The sequence below is a fragment of the Schistocerca americana genome, chromosome 9 (genome assembly GCF_021461395.2).
Source record: "Schistocerca americana isolate TAMUIC-IGC-003095 chromosome 9, iqSchAmer2.1, whole genome shotgun sequence".
Classification (NCBI taxonomy): domain Eukaryota; kingdom Metazoa; phylum Arthropoda; class Insecta; order Orthoptera; family Acrididae; genus Schistocerca; species Schistocerca americana.
In genome coordinates this window covers 105,401,669-105,421,880 of record NC_060127.1, presented here as the reverse complement: position 1 = coordinate 105,421,880, position 20,212 = coordinate 105,401,669, and the positions used below count along the sequence as shown (strand labels likewise).

The 20,212-nt window shown below is 38.0% G+C and overlaps 1 protein-coding gene across 4 annotated transcripts in view; it reads left to right on the top strand.

Annotated features, from left to right (window-relative positions):
* Nucleotides 1–20,212, top strand: part of LOC124550931 (kinesin light chain) — a 396,765-nt gene that overhangs the window by 312,584 nt on the left and 63,969 nt on the right. For all 4 annotated transcript variants that reach the window (XM_047125729.1, XM_047125730.1, XM_047125727.1 and 1 more), the window contains one exon: nucleotides 375–579. In XM_047125729.1, coding sequence (XP_046981685.1) covers nucleotides 375–579 — 205 coding nt within the window. The remainder of the gene's footprint in view (nucleotides 1–374; nucleotides 580–20,212) is intronic.

Below are 20,212 nucleotides of genomic sequence, written 5' to 3'. Positions count from 1 at the left end.
CAGACTGCTCAATGATCCTACTGCCACCAACATACATTGCACATAAGGACGACAAAGATATGAGAAATTAGGGCTCGTATGGAGGCATAGACAGTTATTTTTCCCTCATACTATTTGTGAGTTGAACAGGAAAGGAAATAACTAGATCTAGCAATGGTACAGGGTACCCTCTGCCGTGCAGCATACAGTGGCTTGTGGAGTATCGATGTAGATGTAGGTGAAGGAAGCAAATATATGTTAAGTCAGCTCATGTCTAAACACCATAAGATATCATTCATAATCAAAATAATTTTAATGCATTGTTAACTGTAATACTGCATAATGTAAACACTATACTTTCATCTTATTTCAACAAAACTTTTTTTACCTCACAGGGCAAGTATGAAGAGGTTGAACGGTATTACCAGAGAGCTCTGGAGATATACGAAGCCAAGTTGGGTCCTGATGACCCAAATGTTGCTAAGACAAAGAATAATCTGGCATCATGTTACCTGAAACAAGGCAAATACAAGGAAGCTGAGATTTTGTACAAACAAGTGTTGACTCGTGCCCACGAGCGTGAGTTTGGGGCCATTGATGGTAAGTGGATGGGTGGCTGGTATTGGACTTCATGATAAAGCCAAGCCAGGTGTTGTTTCTGCATTTGTGAGGTGTGTGTTTATGTATGCATCTTGATACAAGTAGTTCATAGAATTTAAAGGACACTCCTACCTATTTGACACTAATAACTTGATGTGCCTGGTGTGCAGTGAGAATTTAGATACTAAAATTGCTGTGACCATTTTTATTCGTGTGTGGGGTTTGACGATTGTGAGAGGGTTGATTTGCTCTGTTTTGGACAGGTAACTAAAATGTATCATGTGGGTATGACCTCACAGGTCACATACGTCAGGAATGAATAATGTCTGATGAAGTAACTCCAGTAAAACTGTAGTCAGATTTAGGAGACAAGTGGACAGCCTGCAGAATAGTATTTCTGTACATAAGAATGTAAGAGTAGAGGCCAAGGTGAGGCTTTGTGAGAAATCAGTGCGGAAATTCTCAAAATAAAGTGCCCAGTCTAAGAAATGACTGCTAATAGGTGTCAATGACGTACTCAAAATGATTGTGTTTGACAGAGGGATCGGAACATCATTGAATTTTATCATAGTAATTAAGAGGCAGACTAGGTGTGAAGTATTTTTAAGTAAACACACAAATTTTCACTTTGTTTTAAAATGTAATGAGGAAATGAAGGTGTGAAGCCATGTTATTGAGAAAGTGGCTTTTGTCATTAGTCAGGAAGTGGCCAAGTTTACTTTGGATTCAACATCTGCCTATCAGCTAGGAGGGAGTTGTAGTTGAGGGGTGCTCTGTTTTATTGCAGTTCAAATCTGACTGAAACTTTTCTAGGAAAATGGTATGTGTGTGATACGGAGTAGTCTGTTGAAAAGTGTAACTGAATGACTTAACAGCGGCCATGCTGAGGGTTGAATTTCCATACAGGTGATGACGTAGCTCTGAATATTCTAAAATAATTGAAGAGTGAAGTTCTCTTCCTTAGTGTAATTGACATTTGTGGCAATCGCCTTATAATATGACTTGACTAGAAATATTTAAAGTTCATGGTAGGCATACATTCCATTAGGAAGTACGCACGTGTGTGGGTCTGCACAAACAGGAGGTTCTCGCTGCAGCTTTCTTTCCCGTCTAGGAATAGTTTTCATGGAAGCTGCTCCACTCATCATTTGGTGACTTAAAGTGAATTCTACAGGCTTTCATTTGTGTAGTAAAAAAAACATGTAGGTGACACGTGAGATGATTAAGGGGTAGTGAAACTGGTAGGTAGGAAAATACCAACAAAAATGAAGAAAAGGATAAGATACCATGTCCAAATATTTTTGTTTTGTTTTTCATAGTATACATATGATGGGAGAAAATATGGATTACCTAAGTTCTTTCCTGCTAAGGGAAATCACAGAAATACTGTTAATTGTGTGGCACTTTGTGTAGCAGAGAATGTAAATTTTTAGTAACTTAAATAGTATTCATACATAATTGAATGTATATGTTTAATCAGCTTGTTACACAGACCTATCATATTGATAGGTACCTGGAATTACATGACTGTCACTTGTATGCAAGTGGGAGAATCATTGGTAATATACAACAGAAGATATAACACACAGTACAGACAATCCATTGAGTAGTAGATAAGCACATGTTCACTAATACTTTGCACAAAACTTCTTATGTGAAACGTAACTGCTTTTGATTAACTTTTCACTTTCAATTTTGATTTTTCTTTTTTGTTTCCCTCTAATACAATGATTTTAATCAACCTGTTTGTCCCTATGAGTGATTTCTGTCTACTGTAAGTATTTTGTTGTTTAGTTTCAAACTTTATTAAGTGAATGAGTATTAATCACCTTTCATAGATGTGTATTATAAAGTTGCCAGCAGCAAAAGCTAATACATTATATCCTTTTTATACTTTGGATGTTAGATTTTTTATTTTGATACAAAAGGTGAATTGGAAAATAAGAACACAAATCTGATAAATTTTAGTAGATTCATTTTGGGTGTATCTCGACTGACTGACCTGAAGATAAATGTACCATAATGTAAGACATGATATTACAATAGATGCTCCTGCTGCCATTTTGTCATGGTTACATATTGCTTGAAATCCAGTTCTGGTGTTGAACCAAATATCTTAGATCATCAGTTGTGTACACCAAAAAGAAAGACGCTGTACGCACTTGAGGTGTGGCAGGGGCTATTTGGAGTGTTTGCTAATGACGACCCATCAGATTTTAGAGAAGTAAACTCTCCCCCCCCTCCCCCCCCTCCCCCTTAAAGGCGACTTGTGTTAGTTATAGATTGTGCATTGTTTATTGAGTCTTATTTTTAGCACTGACCATGAATTGGATTGGAATTGTTTCTCATCATATTGAAAATAGGTGACATAATTGTGAGTGTGTAAACTTAAGTGTTCCACAGTTCTCCTTTCTACATTTTGCGAAGACCCTCAGTACTTGTTCATTACCCAATGTTCATTACCCAATGTTCATTACCCAATGTTCATTACCCAATGTTCATTACCCAATGTTCATTACCCAATGTTCATTACCCAATGTTCATTACCCAATGTTCATTACCCAATGTTCATTACCCAATGTTCATTACCCAATGTTCATTACCCAATGTTCATTACCCAATGCCATGCATTGTCCTGTAGACTTTCACTCGGTAACTTAATTTAATAGGTATTAAACTGGCTGTTTGTAGACCACCCTTCTCTGCACCACCAGTTCTAAATACCAAGATGTTTCAGTCGTATTTGCGGACAGATGTAGGTCTCTCTTCTCTGCCTTGGGTTGTGACAACCTTCTGGTGCATGTTGACCAGCTCCTAATACGGCCAAGATACTGTACTGGTATGCAGTGCCAAATGAAATGTGATGACTGACAAATTTTGTTCATTTCCTAAGCAGAGGCCTGACCCAAAATTAAGGAACAATTGGAGCAAAGGCAAAGTTTCTGCTATCTCTGCCTTGTGGTAGAGTATGTATGTGATGCTGCACCACTCTGACATTTTGCGCAAGTGCCTCACGTTGGTATTCAGTGACCTACTTCATCAGATATAAATAGCAGTTGAGTAGATATCACTTGCGTGCTAACAACTGTGTACATTATATGGCAAATATTTGCACACTGTGCCATCTTTTTGCACATTTATTCCACGTAGAAGGCATTGATCAAGGCTTGGGTCATCACCATCATGTTTACCCAGATGCATTGCCAATTGTTCAATGTCGTCACTTGTGATGTTGTCATCTGTACTCTTCTCAAGGTGGTCCTCATCATCAGTGCTGGGCTCATGGCAGCTGTGTCTCATTTATAATGTGTAGTTTCGGCTTACCCAGTTTTTAATGACCTCATGAAACCCCTCGTAAGCAGCAGTCACGAGAGCTAATACGCATTTTTTCACTCTCAAGTCTGCCTCACTCCTCAGTAATAAAGTAAACGTTTCCACTGACCATCAGCTGATGGTGGCACATTTAGGTTGTGTATTACAGGCGTCTTTATTGTTGACATTTACTCGAAGCTCTAAAACAACTGTGCACAAGCTAATGAATCGGGCTCACATGGTTTATGTAATGGTCTGAAATGTTCATTGTTGTTAAGACTCAGTGCTTCAGAAGAAATTTTGTTCACGAAGTTCAGACTCTGGATTAACAGACAACAAAAGTAGTGTTTCTCCTTCATAAGTTCTTCAATCTTTAATGCCTCCATTGTGACTTAGCAGTAGTACAGCACACGTAACATGATCTGATTCAGCTAACATGCAGTGAGTTAGACAGCATCGACTTTGCCAGTACGATCTGCAGCTGACAGTGAACTGGTCTCGCGGAACCGATGCAGCTGACTGAATACTTATAGCCCTTTACAGTGATTTTCAGTTCTGTAGGCAGGAGGTGTTAACAGGTAAGAGTTGGTCAAATGAAAATGTGACAGGTGAAGAAAAAAAAGTGAGTAAACTGTGTGTTATTTCAAAAGTAATCCCCATTACCATTAATACATTTATCTGACTGAAAGACGAGATGGTCAGTGCCTTGACAGAAAAGGTTTGCAGTTGCCCAAGGAATGATCATTGCACGCCCCTCCTCCTTCCAAAGCAAATAGATGGCTACGAATGTCTTTCTTCAGAGCTCCAATGATATGGAAATTGCATGGAGAGAGGATTGGAATCAAATGGGTGATTCGTAAGGCCGCCTCTGTATAAACTTCTGCAGCGTATGAAGCAGCCTTGGCAACATGTGGGCTGGCATTTTGTTGGCAGGTTATTTAGACTAGGCTGCAGAAGTTTTGAGGGGGAGCCCTTCCATGATCTCCGTGTAGTCCAATCTCTCGCATGCGATTTCCGTATTTTTAGAGCCCCGAAGAATGACTTTAGTGACCGTCAATTTGCTTTGGATTAAAAATTCAATGTGTGTGTAAAATTGTGGTACTGTAAGCAACTGCAAATGTTTTTCCATGAGGGCATTGACAGTTTCCTCTCACAATGGAATAAATGTATTAACATTTTTGGTGATCACTTTCAAAATAATTAACCATTCACTTCCCTTTTTTTTTTTTTTTTTTTTTTTTTTTTTTTTTTTTTTTTTTTTTTTTTTTTTTCCATGTGTCTTGCCTTCATTTGACTCACGTTATACCTTGACAAATGCAGTGATCCTTTACCTGGATATCACAATGACCAACACGCATTTAAACTTAAAGCAATTGATTAAAAAACTAAATAATACAGGCCTCTCTGTTATTCTAGAAAACTAAATTACAATATGTAATAAGAGGGTAATACCAAAAGTAAGGTCTCCTATTTTTTTTATAAGTACATAGACCTGTTCATTTCTACACTGGTTTACATCAGTTTACAGCTTGAACATTTAGCTATTTTTCGACATAATCACCATTTCTGTCACATTTTTGTAGACGCTGTGGCAGTTTTTGTATGCCCATGTCACACCAGCTTGCCGCCATGCTGTTCAGGAAGTTATGAACCTCTTCTTTCACCTCGTTGTCGGAGCTGAATCTCTTTCTGGCCAAATGTAAAGTGGTATGCCCAGGTTTTGTCACCTGTGACAATTGAGTCCAGAAAGTTGTCCTGTTCGGCTGCAAGGCGGTGAAGAAATGCGCAGGAAGCATAAACTGGTTGCCGCATGTAGTCCTCAGTCAGCATGCGTGGCACCCACCTTGTACACACCTTCTGGTAGTTCAGTGTTTATGTTAAAAGTCTGTGGGCAGTGCTTCGGGAAACCTGAGGAACCAACGTGCAGAGATGATCCAGGGTGACCCGCTGATCTTCACGCATGCTTTGCTCAACCTTCAACGCTGTGTCCTCAGAAATTGACAGTTTCCCGCTCCTTTTTCGTCATGAATTTCGGTCCGACTAGCTGCAAACTCTCTACACCACTTACGAACGTTTTTTGACATCCACGCACGACTCACCATACACTTCCGTCAATTGGTGATGGATTTCAATCTGTGCAGTGCCCTTTGCGGTCAAAAACCAAATAACTGCACGCAATTAGCACTTGGAAGCTCCATTCTCAACGGCTGCCAAGCCAAGACTGACGGCCTCAGTGCGGCGTGCGCATGTTTACATACATCGCGTGAAGCACTCTTCATAACAGTATGACCAAATGCCACACAAATAGAGTTCTGTACTTATAAAAAAATAAGATACGTTACTTTTGGGATTACCCTCATATTTTTTCAAACTACAGAAGTGGAATAATAGCGTATTCATTAATGATGTTTTGTTTACGTTTGTTAGATATCTTCAATGTGTTAGGTACAGTACATTACATTTGTCCAACATTTTAAAGAGAAAAATAGGAGAAAGTGTAGGCCTTCATGTAATTATCTTATAGAGTACTGTCTTTTCGTTTTGCCACTTTGTATTAGTTTTTGTAATATGATTATTGGAACAAGGTTGTCATTCATGAGCACTTACAGTAAGTTTTAAACTTGCCCAACACTTTGTCTCATTCATTATCCAAGACAGTGTTAGACATTATTGAACAATTTACATTGTTGCTGCCTCTTTAACTTAGTAAAGATTTTAGCATTTCACTGGCATATCATTGCTGTGCGTATTACATAAAGATAAGAGAAATTCCTCTTTAGTCCTCCTCTGCAAATACTGTGTTGTAAATACTGTGTATCTGCTACGTTTTGAAGTGCTAATTGTATGGCAAGCCAAAATTTATAGATACAACATTTGTGTAAGAAAAGCAAAAAAACTGTTTTTGTGACTCTTGGCTATAATGACCAAAAGCAATTGCTCCCCTTTGGCACGGTTATAACCAGTCTTGACAGTATTTATTATATAAGTATTTGAAATCCAAATGGCTTGACACAGTTGCTGTAAGTTCTGGTTTTGCTGTGATTATAATGTAGAGTAAACTGTGAAATGACAAGAAAATTTTATTCTCCCATTCATTTTCACCTTGGGTGTTACTTGGTTTTTCGTTCATTATAGCATTATAAGCTAAACAACTTTAAATATGGAGTTATTCATGTGAACAAAAACTTTTGTGATTTTGTGTTATACACATTGTTCACTTCATGCAGCCTAGACTGCTGGAAGGCTAGTAATGTGGTTGTTATTTTTCTTCTGTTCATGCTGTAACAGCAATACACTACCATATTAGTTGCCTAAAATACATTTACACCAGTAGCTACGTTGTTTGAAAATCTTTCAACGTGTTAACTCATACACTTGGCAGTGTTTCAAATTTCAGCCCTAATGTAATTTGTCCCATTTGTAGCTGTAACTCTTATTTCCACACCCTGTTCATGTGAGTGCCCCAAAAATCTATTCATTTCCACATGTTGTGTTCCAGAAAGGTCTTCTGTTCACAACTTCCCCTAAAAAGCAACTGACTACAATGCTTGTCGGGCACTGTAATTTTGCAAATACTTTGTGTTGCATTGCTTATAAATTTTATAGTGTTAGTCTTACACTGACTTGACTTTTTATTATGAGGGCTTCCTGGTAACAGGGCCATGGAGAATGTACTTCTGCGATGCTATTTTACCTATTAAGGCATCTTTAAGGAAGATCTGAGGATGGGCTGCATCTGAGATGGGTCCGATTTTTAACAAATGTAATCTGTTGATTTAAGTGTCTCATTACAGCAGTGATACAAGAATTGCTCAGAATTTACATTATGGTTGCAGGCCTCCTGCATGGGTTTCAGCTCCTCAGCTAACGAAATTTGTTTTAGTCACTAGTGAAATTAATGATGTTATGTAACTACTAAAGCAAATACAACGTGTTTTCTTATTTTCCAATCATCCTCTGTAGTATTATTTGTCATTAATGCTGCTATAAGACACGAGTTAAACATCATTTACACTGTGTGATTGTTTAATTTGAAAGCCTTCACCCTGTATTGTACTGTTGAATCAGACTGTACTGTAAAACCAATCTGTTATATGTGCTATCAGGAAAAGAGTGGAACACTTTCTTGCACATAGAAGTTAAGCCAAAGATCTTTTTAAGGCTACACAGAACTTGGAACATTGTTACATTAAATCTTCATAATATAATTAAATGAGCAAGCTACAATTGCAAAATTAAAAAAGTGAAGCTGCTTGAATAGATGGATGTAACAATGTGTTCTCTCATTAGCATGACTGTATACTTTGCCTTGCACTGTGCTTTTAGTATTGTCGTTTGTTGAGCTGCTTTTGATTTTTGTTCTACATAATGGTTAAGTTCCTATAGTGTTGCTTATTTTTGTTGTTGTTTGTTGACACTGTAAAGAACATCTTGCTGTGGCAACGTAAAATACATTTCTGTTGAGATTGCGTGAAAATTTTGTTTTATTCTATTTATGTTTTCCTTCCTTTCACATTTCTCTTAATATTTGGTTACTGCATTATTATATTTGAATACTGAGCTAAAATGTCATGTTGTTACTGCATACACAAATGCAAAGAAAAAGAAACATTTTTGATTTGTGAGGAAACTAGTGAAGCCTGACATTGTCAGGGAGGAGATGGCACTCTTAATGTAGTGTATTAAATAAATTTTTTTTAAAGGAAATAAACTTTAAATGCCTAGACTGCAGTTTTCTTATAGGAATTAAAGTAAGATAACTAATTTTCGGTTGCTGTTTGCAACCATCTTCAGATTGTTCAAAATGTGAAGAGACTGTGAATAAGCATTGGAAAAGCATAAGAGACTGTGAAAAAGCATTGGAAAAGCATCATTAGCTGTAGTTGTGCAATAACATGCATTTGTAAATACCAGAACAATAACAGTATACAGTTTAAAAACCTCACTATGAGCAAGCCAGGTTGTAGACCATAATCTTGCAGGATGACGGTAATATAGGAAAATGTGATGTGTCGAGTCAGCATTTTCCTGTTAGCCTTCAGCCTGTACACATTTCATAAAGATGACTACTTCATACATTGTGCAGGATCATTCTTGTGGAAGCCACACTATGGAATAGCTGACAATTTTCGGAAACGTTGCATGTACTGTTCTCGTGATAATACGTGCTATATTATTGCAGGTTTTGATCCAACTTTACTACTCGTGCAACTAAACATTTTTGTTCATTACTGTCATCTTGCGAGACTGCAGTCTTCAATGTGACTGGCTCTTAATGTTGTTTTTAAACCATGTACCTATTGTTCTGGTATTTATGAATGCATACTATTGCACGAGTACAGCTAATGAGGCTTTCGAAAACTTATTCACCACCTTTTCACATTTTGAATGATCTGAAGGTGGTTGCAGATAGCAACTGAAATTAGTGATTGTAATTGTGGTAGGAGAATTACGGTCCAGGCATTAAGAGCTTGTTACTCTACAAAAAAATGATTTAATAATATGAGAAAACTGTTAAAGCCAATACTATTTTTAAACTAGTAACTTCTACTTTTGCTATTAAAAATGTGATAGTAACCATTGGTGGGACATAAGATTTTCTTCGGTATTATAAAATTCAGTGACAGTGGCTGTAAGCTGGCTTGAGCAGTGTCTTGCAAGGCCTTCCACTCATTGCTCATATAACAGTTATGACAATGCATTTGAAATTTGTCCGTGTATTATTATGTCTAATCTGTATTGTTGCTTAAGATGGTTCAGTTTGAAAAAAATCATTCTGCTACATTTCATGCTAGGAAAGTATCTAAATCCCTTTGACTGTAGATTGTTACCAAGGTGAACACTCCTTGCATTGTTACAAAGATTTGTAGATTTTATCTGTTAATGTACATTGTGACTGCAAAAGTAGGATCTCTACTTCATCACCATTAACAAGAAAACTCATTTTTCCATCTCTAACAGTCTCACTGTTGCTGGCAGATGGGTAACATATGACCTTATTTATAGTGGACCATTGGCAACAAAAAAATAGATGGCCAGAGATTGTAAAATAGCAGCAAAGGATCTTCTGTTTTATATGCAGACAGGCATCGTGCCCCAGGAGTAGTGGTCATTATTTGGAGATATGACGGGAATGATCATTCAAAGCACAAAAGTATAGTAAAAATGGGCTCCAAACTGTGTACTTTATGAGCAATGGTTTATCTTCGCTACTTTGAGACACTTTTGTTCTATGGAACTAGTATAAGTTATGCATTTTAGAGTCCGTGTTAATTAGATATTTTTGCTTGGAACAATTATTCGTGTTGTATTGTGAATACTGATTATTCCTCCTGGGACACTCCTTATAGAAATTCTAATAAAGAGTAGCACTAGTGTTGAAGGAGGTCATGACAATTCTTTACTACTCAACAGTGTATGTACTGGTTGACATAAAAATCACACGACTGTTCTGGCTGTGGTGATTTAATATACTTTAAAGCATTCACAATGGTCACAATCATCATCAAAAGTCGATAGCAGTACGTTTTTACAGTAGTTTTCATAATTGAGCGCGCAGGCATTCCTGATTTCTTCAGTAACTAATTACCGTAAAGTAAACCTTTCAATAACAAGATTGTTGCTACTGCTCTCGACATGGGACTGGGAGTTGCCATTTACATCTGGCAGTGTTTATCATTAGGCCTCAGTTTGTGCTTTTTATTTTCTTCATGTGCAGTATTAATTTCAAATTAACTAAATGTGTACATCCTTGAGGATTTCATGCGCATTTTTCATCAATAGTTCTCACATTCATGGTGGTCCATTGCTCAAGACACTTTATTTGCATATGGATAGTGGATAAAATCACAATTTTTTTCTTGTCCGTCCTTGTTCATTTAAAGCTATTGGTGTGCTCTTTGATACAACAGTAAACACTCACTCACTCACTCTCTCTCTCTCTCTCTCTCTCTCTCTCTCTCTCTCTCTCTCTCTCTCTCTAGTAGAACTTTTATGATTAGCTGTGCCAAAGTCATTGAATAGATCTAAAATGTGACTGGGGAAGTCATTGTGAATGCTGTATATTTTGAAAATTTTATCATGGCTGATACTATACCGACAGAATGCTGCAGATTAGATGGGTAGATCATGTAACTAATGAGAAGGTACTGAATAGAATTGGGGAGAAGAAAATATTTGTGGCACAACTTGACTAGAAGCTTCATCAGTTGAGAGGGCATGTTCTGAGACATCGAGGGATCACCAATTTAGTATTTGGGGGCAGTGTGGAGGGTAAAAATCATAGATGGAGACCAAGAGATGAATACACTAAGCAGATTCAGGAGGTTGTAGGTTGCAGTATGTACTTGGATATGAAGCAGCTTGCACAGGATAGAGTAGCATGGAGAGCGGTATCAAATCAGTATTTTGACTGAAAACAACAACAACAATTACTACTACTACTACTACTACTACACTATACTGACACTACTCCAGAAATCAATGCAATGCATCACTAACAAGGAGACCAACGGGCACTTGGACTTTCGTAATTTATGTTGATGGTAAGTGAGGTTCAGAAGACAAATGTCAATCACCCAAAGCACGTAGATACAGCTTGCACAAATTCTTGAGAAAATCAGCTTTGAAGATTTCTGAGGAAGGGTAATTTCCTATATTTAAGATAATTTTCTCAATGGCTCTCACAGAATCTCAGTAGCGTCTAATGATAATGAGGTAATTGGTATACCGCTAGTTCAAATCTCATTATATTCCTTTATTTTTTATTGTATTTATTTATTTTTCAATTCAATTAACAATATCACATCATTTAAATACAAAGTTCGTCAAATAAATGCTAATTGTCTTATATCTAACAATTGTTTTATGAAAGATGCAAGTCTTGTTTCTAATAAGTCACAGGTGGACTTCCAGTTTTCAGTTTTTTAAAAAAGAGTGTTAATTTATAATTTTTAAAATTTGAACAATCTTAATTAAGAATCTTCTGTAAAAATCAATGGTTAGAATTTATATTTGCAATGCAAGCTGTATGTAATTAGAAACAACTTGTGCATTTTTCATAAAAATGATTGGCTATGTTTTAATTAGCATACATTTGAATTTTTCATTTAATTGATGTAAGTATTTGAATTGAACAAATAAAAGGACTATAGTGAATTTCGAACTAGTGATCTATCTGTTATCTGATCTCCATTCTCCACATCTATCAAGTAAGCAACATGGGTCTTCAGGAGAACTGCTTTAGCGTAAGTGAATTAAAGCTCCTCGGAAACCTTCAAAGCTGATTTTTCTCTTAGAATTTTGGGAGTTGCATTGACATGTTTTGGGGAATTCATTATTGAGTTTTGAACTTTACGTACCATAAATATAAAAAATATAAAAACTTCTTGTAAGATCGTATTTATCAGGGAATTTTAGTCTTTCCTCCCAGATTGTTCTTCTTTCCTTCCTCTTCTCTGCCTTATTTTTCCATGTCACTCAGGCTCGGCCCTCACTATCTTGTTACCCCATTTGAACATATTTCAGTTTGCAGTCCCAACATTTTTGGGTCATTATTTAGGAGGCTTAATTCATGTATTTCGTGGGCATTTGGTACCTCTTTGTGTTTGGCACCTTAAACGATCATCAGATGTGGTCGTTTTGTACTTTTTCAGTGTAACTCTTCCTTACCAGCATTATCAACCTTTGGCCCAGCATTCTGAACCGTATGTTAGTTTTGCTCCTGTCACACATTTCCTTTGACCTTGATGGGGTGACATCCACTAGTGATCTCCATCCAGATACCTGGTTTGCATACCATTTTCAGTGTCTTGATCGATGGAAGCTGTGAATGTTGTTACAAATCTAGATATGTGAACTGAGTGGTTTATGTTATAGGGACGTTTTCTAGCTGTAGTTGAAGTTTAGAACTGGTGGTCATCCTTGACAAGTTGTAATAAATATACTCTGTATATTCCAAGTCATCTGTCCTAACACCATTAACCAAACATTAAGGTCATTGTGAATTTGTTGTTGAGTTTCTCCTGTTCAAACTATGTTGTCAGCATATAAAAGTGTGTGTGTGTGTGTGTGTGTGTGTGTGTGTGTGTGTGTGTGTGTGTGTGTGTGTGTGTCCTGTTGGTTTCTGTAGGTGTTCTGTCACATAGTTCATGACCAGGTTGAACAACAGTGGATTCAAATCCTTGGTGGGCCCCCGCAAATTTTTTCTGGTACCTGCAGGCCTTAAACCCTTACCTCAATATTCTCATAATTACCCTTGAGGATAGAGATGTAGTACTCAGGAACATACTGTGTGCGAAGAGTGTGTCATATAAGCTACCTTAGCACTCGGCCGAAAGCTGTAATGTCCTTCATAAATGATTCTTACATTTGTTTGGCAAGAGGAAAACAGGCATTTAACATTTTTTTACCACCCGAGTAACCTTTTGTTGAGTTATGCATCTTGCTGTTTAAAATTGTTTGGAAAGTTATCAGAGTTGAAAGGCTAAATTGTCATCTTCAATAAATTTTACTTACGAAGCATCAGTAGGTGCAGGAACGAAAAATACACTGACAGTTTTCTGGGCCAGCTATTCCTTCACCTACTTATAAAACTAGAAGGAAAAATTTTAATAAAACACAGATTTCATTTGCACTCTACAATTATTTTCCCTTGTTAAACTGGTAAAGAAACCATTTCCATATTTGGGATTTCTGTAGCCTCTTGTTTATGTGCAGATCTACAGGTGCTTGGCACCATTCTCTTTTTCTATTTTCATTTGAGTTCACAGCATTGTATAAACGCCACACTGATCCTGACAGTTTCATTACAGGTAAGGTTGGCTAAAGTGGAAATGGGTGCTGGACTAATAGTGAAAGAGAGAAACAAATGAAAATGTATACAGTAAAAGAATTATGGAGAGAAGGAATGCAAAGTTCTGCTTTCAGACTAATTTACTGTTTCCCCTTTCTCTTCTGATATGATGCTGTGGTCAGTGTCCTCATTGGCGGCTGGACTATATATGTGGTTTATTCAAAAAATTCTGGAACATTTTTAATTTCGCACCAATGATACGTTTGATCGAAACGTGGCTGGCATTCCTGTACACGCCTGTGTTGATTGTGTCAGTGCCGGAAGTTTCATTGTTGTATGTCTGTTAGTTATTGTTCAGTGCTGTATTGAATAGAACTTCGTATCACAGTTCGCAAATTTCAAGATGGCAGAGTTAGAGGAACAACACATCTGCGTTAAATTTTGTGTGAAATGTAAGAAAACTGGTACAGGCACACCAAATGATGCAGGAAGCCTACAGTGATGAGTGTTTAAACCATACTTGATGTTAAAAATGGTTCACACATTTAAAAATGGCTGGACGGAAGTTAGATGACCCTTGTTCAGGAAGCCCTTCGACATTTACCGACCACGCTCACGTCGGGAAAGTCGACGAAATTGTGCGTGCCAGTCGAAGACTGACTGTCAGAGAGATTGCAGAGGAATGTAACATTTCAGTTGGATCATGTCATGAAAGTCTGACACAGCACCTTGTAATGCATCATGTTGCCGCCAAGTTTCTCATGGCTCAGGAGTCGAGACCAGAAAGACCATCACCTCGCAATCTGTGAAGAGCTTTTGGATCACGCAAATTCTTCACAGTGGGTTGGGAAAGATTCTCGAAGACCAAAAAAAGCTCATTATGTCAAAGCCATGCAGATAATTTTCTTTGGCTTTGAAGGATTAGTTCATAATAAATTCGTGACCCAGGGACAAACTGTGAACTGGTAATACTATTGGGATGTGTTGCGACACTTGCAAGAAAATGTTAGAAGGAAACAGCCTGAAATTTGGCGAGACAAATTGTGGCTCTCTCGCCACGATAATGCACTCGCACATTTGTTCCTGTTGTTGCACGACTATTGCACAAAACAAAATCACTGTGATACCTCATCTAACGTGCTCTCCAGACCTGACCCCTACAGACATTTTTATTTGCAAAGTTTGAAACCCCGCTGAAAGAACGAAGATTTGCAATGATAGAGGAGATACAAGAAAATTCTCGTATGGAGCTTAGTGCGATCCAGCAAGAGGCATATCGAGACTGTTACCAGAAGTGGAAACAGTGTAGGGTGCGGTGTATCAGTTGTGGAGAGCATTTCAGAGGAGACCACACACAATACGTAAAAGGTAAGCATAGAAAAATTTTGTGTACAAAGTTCCAGAATTTTTTGAATGGATAGGGTGATTCATCAATAAGATGATCCAGTACATCTACTAGTGATTAGTTTATTCGTGTTTGCCAAAGATAGTTGTGTGTCCCCTCACTTGCTTGTGATTGCGTGGTAAATTTTTGATGCAAAAATGTGAACTGAGGTACACAGGCGGCAGAATTGCTTTCATTTTTTAAAATGGATAATTCCACTGTAATAAATTCAAATGAATTTAAACACTAAATGCCTGTAGGTTAGTGTGGAAATTTAAAGGATCTGAAGTAAGAGCACCAGACTGGCAAAAATGAAGTTGCTGGAAGAGGATGTTAGTTGCTTCTTTGTGAAGCTCTTCTCTTTTTCGTGTAAGAGTTTTCAAACACGTCTGTGTTGCATAAGTGGGTGACTCTTGTCAGAATTGGTAATAAATAATCTTAGATTCTTCTGCAGGCAAATGGCGCAGTCAGTAGGAGTGTCATTTATATCAACATAATACATTCAGCTTGCGAATTTGTAATGTGTGAGGTAATGAAGACAGATTATGAGTGTCTTACATGGCGGACAAGATGTGAATACTTTTGTGACACACACAAAATTAACTTTGCAGATTTAATTCCATATGTATAACACAGTCACTGGCTTACTGAACGTTAATAAGTAATGTGTCCTTCTGGTTTAATGAGCCTCGGAGCACATTGTGGCGTAGGTTTGAACAGGTTAGAGCAAATGCTTCATAGTTGTCATGAAACCACAGTTTTACCACTTTTACTACCATGCACTCTTTCATTGAACAGTCCATTTTAGTGACAGGCCTTTTCACAAGAGTCCACAAATTCTCGATAGAATCTAAGCATGGTGAACTACCAGGCTACTGAAATGTAGTAATGTTGTTTTCCTTCCTTGAATGTCTTGGCTGCTTCAAAAGTCTGGCACAGGCTCAGACTGAGTTGAAATGTTCCTCGGTTACCTGCAAAAGTCTGCAGATATGGCACAATCCTGTGTCTAAGGATTTTCACGTATTTGGTTGAATTCAGGCCATCAAATGGAACTACTGCATCAGGGCCACATGCAGTAAAGAAACTTGAGAGAGGCTCAAGTCTCACTGCCTCATGGGTGCATTGTCTTAGTCATTACTCGATAACCTTAAACACTAAAATGTAACTCGTCACTGAAAATTACTCATTGTCGTCCACAGCTTCCTTTTCTCATTGGAGACAATGAGGCAATATTGCACCAGATTTTCCCACACGAGCAACAGAGACAACGTCCGGTATAGTCGCTGACGTTTGAAGAGCAAGTACCTTTCATGTTTCTTAGATGAAATGTCCATTTTAACAGTTTCCCTGTCTAGGAAATAGAAGTAAAACGTGCTGTTGCTACACATACAAACACTGCAGGAAACCTACAATTGTTGATCATAGTGAAGGCAACAATAGTCCACCAGTAATCTGACAAATGGGTAGATAAAATTGGTTAAAGGTGACTACCTTAAACACCTTGTAAAATACGAGCTTGTCCCATTTATATTTATGCACTCTGAGGTGACAAGAGTAATGGTATAGCATTGTGCATGTATACAGATGGCAGCAGTATTGTGTGCACGAGGTATAAAGAAGCAGGGCATTGACAGAGCTGCATTTGTACTCGGGTGAATAGTGTTAAAAGGTTTCCAATGTGGTTATGGCTGCACGACAGGAGTTAAGATTTTGAATGGGGAATGGTAGTCGGAGCTAGATGCATGGACCATTCTATTTCGGAAATCATTAGGGCATTCCATGTTCAGCGACCCACAGTGTCGAGTGTGTGCCGAGAATACAAAATTTGTCATTATATCTCGTTGCAGACAATGCAGTGGCTGATGGCCTTCACTTAGTGACCGGAAGCAGTGGTGTTTGCATAGAGTTGTCAGTGCTAACAGCCAAACAACACTGCATGAAATAACCACAGAAATCAATGTTGGATGTACGACAAATGTGCCTGTTAGAACTGGGGCGGCAAAATTTGGTGTTACTGGGGGCGGGTGCGTGCGTGCGCGCGCGCCTGTAGAGTGCCTTTGCTGAAAGCCAGTGGAGTGCCTGCAGTGCCTCCCCTGGGCTACTGATCATATGAGTTGTACCCTTGACAAGTGGAAAATTGTAGTCTTGTCAGATGAGTCCTGATTTCAGTTGGTAACAGCCAGTGGTAGGGTTTGTGTGTTGTGCAGACACTGTGAAGCCGTAGACTCAAGTTGTCAACAAGGCACTGGGCAAGCTGGTGGAGGCTCCATAATGGTGTGGGCTGGGTCCTCGGGTCCAAATGAACTGATCATTGACAGGAAATGGTTTTGTTTGGCTACTGAGAGACCATTTGCAGCCAGTCATGGATTTTGTTTCCCAACAACAATGGAATTTTTATGGATGATAATACACCGTGTCACTACGCCACAATTGTTTGCGATTGATTTCAGGAACATTCTGGACAATTCGAGTGAATGATTTGGGCACCCAAATTGTTCGACATAAATCCCTTCGAACAGCTATGGGGCATAATTGAGAGTTCATTTTGTGGACAAACTTTTTCACCAGCAGCAGTTTCATGATTATGCCAGGGTCTAGAGACAGCATAGTTCAACATTGTTGTAGGTGCTTTTAACAACTTGTTGCTGCAAGTTGCTGCACTAAGCCAACCAAAACGAGGTCTAACACAATATTAAGCAGTATCCAATGACTCATCACCCCCCCCCCCCTCCCCCCCGATTTCTCTCTCTCTCTCTCTCTCTCTCTCTCTCTCTCTCTCTCTCTCTCTCTCTCTCTCTCTCGCTCTCTGAACGTTGAGCTAACGTGAGATACGAACAGAAAATGCTAAAAGCAGAGACTTATTCAATAGTTTCGCTAATTGGTTGATTACTGTAGGAAACTTGTAATGTGTATGCACACCAACATCCGGAAGGAGATTTATTTTTTCTTATCACCCATTTTGATCTTGCAAACAATTTTCAGAAGCAAATCATCACTGCATTGTGTGTGTGTGTGTGTGTGTGTGTGTGTGTGTGTGTGTGTGTGTGTGTGTGTCTCTTATGTATATGAGCAGTTCATTTTGTGTTTTAAACCTATTTAGTGTGACATTGTTGGTTGGATTTTAAGTAAGGAACATATACTGACTAATAAAATTTTTAAAAGCATAATATGGAATATGCGTACATTGTTCATATTTTGTTCCTGAAGATGATGTGGAAGACCAAAACTGGTTGTAAAATGATAGTAATTCACTAATCAGCTGTCATTGTGTAATATACATTGTGTTTCATATCACTTCTTCCCTCTCTTCCTTTACTACATATGCTGCCAAGCAGCACCACTAATTCTTCTCTCCTCTGCCCCGTCCCCACAAACTGCTGCTTCCACTCTCCCCTCATCCTCGGGAGAAATCTTAATTTGAACATCGTTACATTGTGTACTGGCTGCACTTTTGTTTTAGACTGTGTCATTGACAATGTTGTGTTATTGTATGTGTGTAGGTTCCACAGAAATAAAATAATTCCTTTATATCTTTTTGCAAGACACTGTAGCAGTTTCGGAGAAATACTGAGAGAGTAAAGAGAATTCTGCCATCTATGTTCTAGGATAGGAAATCTTTTCCTTAGAATGCATACATTTCTCAGGCAAGGACAAAACAGTGTAGAGGTATTAAGAGGCGATTGTCGTAGGTTGGTCTGGAGTTGACAATTCTTATGTATTGGTTTCCATCATCGTGTCGTGGTTGCTTCAGGACTGAGAGTATGTGCCGTGTCATTTTCAAGAATATCGTGTATGTTCAGGAGAGTATTGAAATGGTCAATATTTTATGCATGCAAGATCAATTGAAGAAAAACTGGAATTATTTCTGGAAAGTTGTCCAGTTGGCCAACTAAAAGCAGATTTGACATTTCAGGGGAGATTCTAATGAGGGGGGGGGGGGGGGGGGTTGTCACCATCATAGGAACTGGTGAAATTGATACAGATATCAGTGTCAAATTCTGTACTAAAATTATGTTAATAAAATGGAAACAGTGTGCCAGATATGTTGTCTTTCATATAGACTGTGACGCTATTATAAAGAAATTGTAAAACAAGCGAAGGACCCAAGTGAGAGGTGGCAGTTGGTACTGATAAATCCCAAAGCAGCTGAATTATGTCCATTCACAAATTTTATGAGTGGCACTTTTGTCATTTATGTCATCAAGAATCTGTTGCTGAAACCACCATTACTTCTATGAGAATCCACTAAATTGTGAAGAAATTGACATTGAATGACTGACTAAGGAAATTTTCATCGTTCTGTAATCGGTGTTAACACCTGACTTTATTTCGTAAATTACCAAAGAAAGTTACGGCAGTGTGACTGACTGTGGACATTAATATTTTGTTCTTGAAGGAAGCTGTTGACGTACTGATTATTCTGCAACTTGTTCAGCTGTATTTATAAAGCTGTAGTGGAAGTGTGTGTGCTCCTCAACGAACTGTGGCTACCATTTTACTCAGGTTTTTCTTTGTACAAGTTAATGTAATGTTACACTGGAAGACTAAAAAGTATATATCAATACAAAATCGACTCAACTTGTGTAAATTTTTTTTTCTCTGATGTGTCATTGTTATTATTTTAGTATAATAATCCATTATTGCGGAAAGTTGTCCTCCTCTGTTGTAGGAAAAGACCAGAGTTGAAAATGTATTATTTTTCTTACATTTTGTTTTTACCTACTTTCATTTTTTTTGAGTTGTTTCACATGCATATGGCATTTTGTGAAAGATCGGTTTTGAAATACTGATCTTATATTTTCAGTTTTAAATTGCTGTATTTTTTTATAGCAGATACAATCACTTGCTGAGGGATTTAATGCTGCCTGCACGTATTGTTCCATTTTCATGGTTACTCAGTCTTCATTTTCAAGCTGTAGAATTTTGTGCAACTGTGAAAGATTGTATTCAGCAGTAGTTCTGGCTTTCCAACAACTTAGATTGTTATGAAGTCAGTGAAAGCACAAGTTGTACATCATGATTAATATATCTTTCTGAAAACCTGGTTGAACCTCTCTCACATGCGCTTTTCTTACACCCATTTCCATAGCAGGTTGTGAAAGCATGCTAATGTGGTAATATTGGACCCGAAAATTATTTATTGT